The 5,748-nt window shown below is 38.7% G+C and overlaps 2 protein-coding genes across 3 annotated transcripts in view; both read left to right on the top strand.

Annotated features, from left to right (window-relative positions):
• Positions 1–2,562, top strand: part of adgrg4a (adhesion G protein-coupled receptor G4a) — a 5,723-nt gene extending 3,161 nt beyond the window's left edge. The window contains exons 9-12 of the mRNA XM_078261414.1: positions 477–579; positions 863–1,143; positions 1,539–1,640; positions 1,754–2,562. Coding sequence (XP_078117540.1) covers positions 477–579; positions 863–1,143; positions 1,539–1,640; positions 1,754–1,902 — 635 coding nt within the window. The 3' untranslated portion in view covers positions 1,903–2,562. The remainder of the gene's footprint in view (positions 1–476; positions 580–862; positions 1,144–1,538; positions 1,641–1,753) is intronic.
• A 267-nt stretch (positions 2,563–2,829) lies between these two features.
• On the top strand, positions 2,830–5,385 carry vgll1 (vestigial like family member 1). 2 transcript variants are annotated; one of them, XM_078260353.1, is made up of 4 exons: positions 2,830–3,036; positions 3,795–3,991; positions 4,090–4,449; positions 5,224–5,385. In XM_078260353.1, exons 2-4 carry the CDS (start codon positions 3,802–3,804, stop codon positions 5,259–5,261), a joined length of 588 nt encoding a protein of 195 aa, XP_078116479.1. In that variant the 5' UTR covers positions 2,830–3,036; positions 3,795–3,801; the 3' UTR covers positions 5,262–5,385. The 2 variants fall into 2 exon arrangements, with proteins under 2 accessions (XP_078116479.1, XP_078116478.1); XM_078260352.1 differs by having other exon boundaries at positions 2,832–3,036; positions 3,789–3,991.
• Positions 5,386–5,748: the final 363 nt, after the last annotated feature.

Below are 5,748 nucleotides of genomic sequence, written 5' to 3' on the forward strand. Positions count from 1 at the left end.
GGATTAGTTGTTCATGTTTTATTTTACGAATCCATACGTTTTTAATCTTTCCAAGAAATACCCTGGAAAGAACTATGTAATTTATTATAGGGAAAATAGGAATGTCCTTGAACGAAAAATCTCTTTATTTATCGCTCATTTATCATTACAAACTTTATTCATAATATATTTTGAATAATGTGTCTTCAGTTGATCTTCTGTGCAGTGATTCTCTGGGTTAATTAATTTAAATCTCATAAAGGGAAGTGTACCTATAAAAAAAGTCTCTATTTTATCTAAAAAAGCATTATCGTTGACATAGACATGAACCAGGGGTTGTAGCAGAATCTTTAAGGGAAAATCAGCTATCAAAAAATAAACAACATTTGTGGAGAGCGGTCTGGCTATGCAAGACTACACAAACTGCAACAGACAGAAAATAATGCTCAACACTCTTGCATTTTCAGTTTGGGAATTAAAAATAAATGTTTCCACAGGTATTCCTCTGGTCATAGTCAGCCTGGTGCTGGCCATAGATAAAGATGCTTATGGCAGTGTGCCTGAAGAGACTGCAGTGATGCTTCAGTCCACTGACCAATTGTAAGTAGAAGCACTGGTCTGTAGTTGAAACTAGGGTGAGTTATCTCTATTTTTGGAGCATCATGTCTAAATTCTGTAATGAAAACTGAGATCAAGTCAAATGAGTGCCTGATAAATGATTTTTTTTGTTGAAGATGAGAAAATTGCACAAAACAACAACCAACAGACAAGAAATCCAACACTCAGCAGTGTCTTACTGTACACAAAGAAAGCATGTAGTATATGGCATTCATCACAAATCCCAGTGTAAATGACATATGACCAACCCTCTCCCTCCCGCCAGCTGCTGGCTGCAGAATGACGTCTTCTTCTACGTGACTGTGGTGGCATTTGTCCTTCTGATCCTGTTGTGCAACATCTGTGTGTTCATCGTGGTTCTGATCCAGATCAGACATATGAGGGCCAATAAGCAGTCAGCAAACAGCTCCAGCTCTTTGCATGACCTAAGGGCAGTGGCCAGTCTCACCGTCCTCTTAGGCCTGACGTGGTTACTGGGCTTTTTTTCTTTTGGGCCAGGCAGAGTGGTCCTGATGTACCTGTTCTCCATTTTTAACAGCTTGCAGGGTAAATATGAACTGTAGCTGATGTTAAGAAGTTATTAGTTACAGGAGAAGAGCGAGTCATTTTTTAACACATCTGTCAGTGTTTATGTCTAGACTTAGCATGTGTGTTATTTTGCTTTTTATTCCAAATTGTTCACATTTACAACAGTGCATTTTTAGTTTATCTCCTTGGTTTTAAAATGATTTCATAAATGTGGCAGTTTCCTCATAGAGAAGCATCTAAGCATTTTTGAAACGTAACACAAATGTGAAGAAAAAGGCACTTTTAAGAGTGTAGTTGAAGCTAATACGTAATAATGAAACATTTAAATAAAACAAAGTGCTAAGAGAAATGGAAAAAACACACCTCACATATGTTGTAGCATTTGTCTGACTAACTCTGCTCTTTTGTCCTAGGGTTCTTTGTCTTCTTGTTCCACTGTTTGATGAAGGAAAATGTGAGGAAACAGTGGAGAATCCACTTGTGCTGTGGACGTTTTAAACTTAGTGATTACTCAGGTACATATTGTTTGTGAACAAACATTGCAGTATAATGGCCAGATGGTTGAGGGGGAAGTTTTATCAAGCAGGATGATGCATTGTTTTCTCTTTCTTGTACCCTGTGTGTTCAGACTGCAGCCGCTCTGTGACAGTGGGTGGTCACTGCAAAAAGAACCATCTTGTTAACTCTGACTCAGTTGCCTCTGACAACACCTCCACCATCAGGAAGATCTCTGACTCCTCTACAGGATCAGCACCAAACCACCACCAGGGGGCGTGAGCGGGCCTCTGTATGTGCCATTCTGTACAGCTCTCCCTTTCAAGGCCCATTGAGCAATCACAAACAGTGACAGCCGAAAATAGAACAGCTACATGTCTGTGATGAGCAGAGAAAGATAAAAAAAAAACAAAAAAACTTGTTCAGTGAGATACAATAGGTCCATGGACACTCCTGCACCTTAACCAGCTATGAAAATAATGATAATACTGTGACGACTGTCATTTCTAAGTAAAGTAAATTTCATGCAAGCAGCCCATATTTAATGTAGCATACACTTCACCTTCAAGGTTTACAACTGCTTCCACTGTACAATTGAATGACAAAACAACACAAAGAAATACTATGTGTAAAGTAAATGTACAGGAAGCCGTTATGAGGATATTCCATTTAAATGTAATGGAAAAGACAGTATCATATTCAAGAAATGTTTTCAAGTACTGTACATTAGAAATTGTACTCATGAATATTTTATTTTGCAAATTGTAAGACATGAAACCATGTGTCTGTACAGCAGCTCTCCGTCTGCATGAAAGTTTACCTGCTCATGATGTTTCCTTTGAAGACATTTTTTAAAGATATACTCAATGTCAATGATAATAAAATATGCTCAGAGCCTCTGAGTATTGCTTTTTTTGTGTGAAGATTTAAACCCATCAAGAGCACCACTGATTTTATATATTTTTTTGTAATAGATAACATGTTGATGAGGTTACACTTTATGTTGTAATATCCATGTTGAAGTTTAAAGAATATAATATTAAATGTAACCTCTGTTACAGGCATTTCAACTTGGAGCTGTTTTTAACTGTGTCTAACTTTTTGACAGTGCTACTGAGGAATGTTTTAACAAGGTGTCAGTCAGGTTCTGGAGGAACTTGCTGGATAACATTCTGTTCATAGCTGCCTTCTGACCGCAGACAGCTTTGAACAGACGCCCTCCCAGTCTAACACACCATGTAACTCTGGAGGCTCAGTGAGCAAAATATTTTGTCCGTAGAGGAGAGAAATGTTGATAACATTGATTGACATTTTTCCAACAATTTCGGCTGCTGCTCATGTTAGTGAACACATCAGCTTTGATCAACTAATGTAAGGACACACTCCCTGGTTATCTTCGGTCATTCATTAGGTCAGGTAAGAGAAGCAAGTTACTTGAACTATAACTAACTCAATGCGTTGGTTCTTTATTCACAACCAGCAGTTCAATTAACTTACCAAGTGTTTTTTTCTAATCTGCTACAGGATGGATGTAATGTGATTATTTACACTTCACTCCTTAGTGGCTGGCATCATGTTTTCCGCCAAATCAGCAACATTCATTATGCATTTCAGAACACTTGTTTAAACACCCTGCAGTGCAAACCTACGGAATATATTTCTAATTAACTCTTTAAAATGCCCAACCATAATGCCCATTTTCTTAGTTAGTTAGTTCTTCCAGATGTCAACATGTTCCTCATCATTTGTTGCTGGAGTAAACGTATTGTGCACCATTATGTGATTTTCATGCATTGTTAGTATAATATGTTACAACCCAGTGTTGTATGTTAATACTAAGCCATAGAATGTACTAAAATGAAAGTAAAAGTAAAGAACACCACTTTACACTCTTACTGTGTTTCTCAGCAGTGAGTCATCCAGACCACATTCATTTTAAATTGCTTCCAATAATTGGCATCCAAGAGAATAAGGTTTTAGGGGTTTCAGGGCTCAGAGGCTACATAAAAACCATGTCATCACTATATGCAAAAAAAGACTGTGGACTGCTACATTATGGATTAAGTTGTCTTTTTTTTTTATTTACAGACACACTGTAAATAAAAAGCAGAAATATAAAATATGTTGTTGCATGTATGTTGTAGAGTTAACAACTTGTTTTGTCTCAGTCACAGCTGACCCATGGAGGACAGAACAGACAGTCCCATAGCTGTGAAGGTGGAGGAGCATTCTCGTTGTTTCATCCTGACTTACTTTCATGGGGACATCAACAGCATGGTGGATGCTCACTTCACCCGTGCTCTCAGCAAAGTCTGCAAAGCTAAGACACCGGCAGCAAAGACAAAGACAATTCGTAAAACCATTAAATTGGGTAAGCACAAAAAAACAGTGTATGACCTACCTGACTAAAAGCAGGACAATGAATCTCATTCATCCTTACTACGTGGCTTATTTCTTTATCCCCCGCAGAGGAAACCAGCCCCCGTCAGAGGAGTGCTCCTGACTGTTACTCAGAGTCACAGGTCCCTCCTGCAGCAGGACGTCTCCTAAACTTCAGCTCTGCAGACGACGCTCCTGGCTCCTGGAACTCGTTCACAGCCAGGGCAGGAGAGGGCCCGGGGTTGCCGTCCATTACCTACTCTCTGTCCCCAGAAGGGTTGAATCTTACTGGACAGCAATACGCCACGTCCCTGCTCAACCTTCTGGATAGTGACCGGGGTGAGATGGGACCCAGCATGGCGTCCAGCTCCAAGCCAATATTGCATTCCAGCTGGACGGTGCCTCAAGGATATAGAGACTCCGTGGACCCTGCTGTAGGCTTTGAACCTGGTAGGCCTTCAGCTGCAATAGAACATCTTTAAAAATGTCTTGCAACCAATAGCATGCAAAAAATTAGCTTTTTACATAGAAGAAGAATTAATAACACTATTGAAAAGGTCCACAAAACCTTTGTATTTTTATAAAGAAACAAATCAATGACCTTATAATAGATAATTATTTGTTTATTGATAACTAAAGTATGAGGTACTATGCTAATAGCTTTGGAGGAGCTTTTCAAAGTCTGAGAAAATAACCCCTGGTAATGTCATCAGGGTCAACTTGCCTTGAACCAGTTGCTAAATGGCACGTAACCAATTACTAACCATTACTTCCCTGTCATGTACATATATGTTTCTAACTTTTTGTCCCTTCAGGTAAAGTACAGGCATCACAAACAACTGAGTTTTTACTGGAAAGCATTACTAGTTAATACAAACTCTTAAAAATGTTTATTAATATTCACATCTGTTTGTTACAATCATGATGCATTACCACTTACCACATACATAGTAAATAATTATGTGCCAGGTTTACAAATATGTAGCTTATGATTAGAATAGACACCCTATTATCTAATTATCTAAGAGTTATTTGAAAACTATTTGTTAGGTATTTCTTAATTACTTGTTCCTGACTTCCTTACTCGTTTTTTGATAACCACTCAGGAATTTGTGCATCTTATTCCGAGAAAAGCTAATTTTTACTCGCCATACTTAATTTACAAAGTTGTTCTTGTACATCCATTAGAGCTGCTTAGAAATAATTTTGTCTCCTTTCTGTCAGGACGGCATCTGGACAAGAAGGACTTGTACTGGTATTGAAGAGAGAGTGGCTGGAGCAGCAGAGACAGGGAACGGCTTCAACTACACCACATACTTGAGCCGTGGTTCTGTAAAGCCACCCGGCTTTCTGTTCAGATCTCAGATATTCTTTTGTCAAACAGGCCTCACACTGCAGCACTTCCTGTTTCAGTGAAATGACCTCAGTACGTGCATGTACTAACTGCAACAACCTCTTTGGAAGGGAACGCTTCCTGACAAACCTGTTCTTCAACTCTGTCACTCCTCTTGCAGATCTCAAAGCACTGTATATGTTGTTGCTCCGGTTGGATGAAGGGCATTTTCTTGTGCCTTTATCAGGCACTTCTCTTAGTGGGCCTGCACCAGTAAATAGACCAGCATTACTGTAAGTCAAAGTGTGAACATTTGTGAGTGTATAAATATTGATGCAAATATCTACTTTACCCTATATAAGCTTGAATTGCTTTGAGAATATTTCATATGTAAAAAGAAAACAAAATGAAGGACC

This window comes from Sander vitreus, chromosome 10 (assembly GCF_031162955.1).
Source record: "Sander vitreus isolate 19-12246 chromosome 10, sanVit1, whole genome shotgun sequence".
NCBI classification, from domain to species: Eukaryota; Metazoa; Chordata; class Actinopteri; order Perciformes; family Percidae; genus Sander; species Sander vitreus.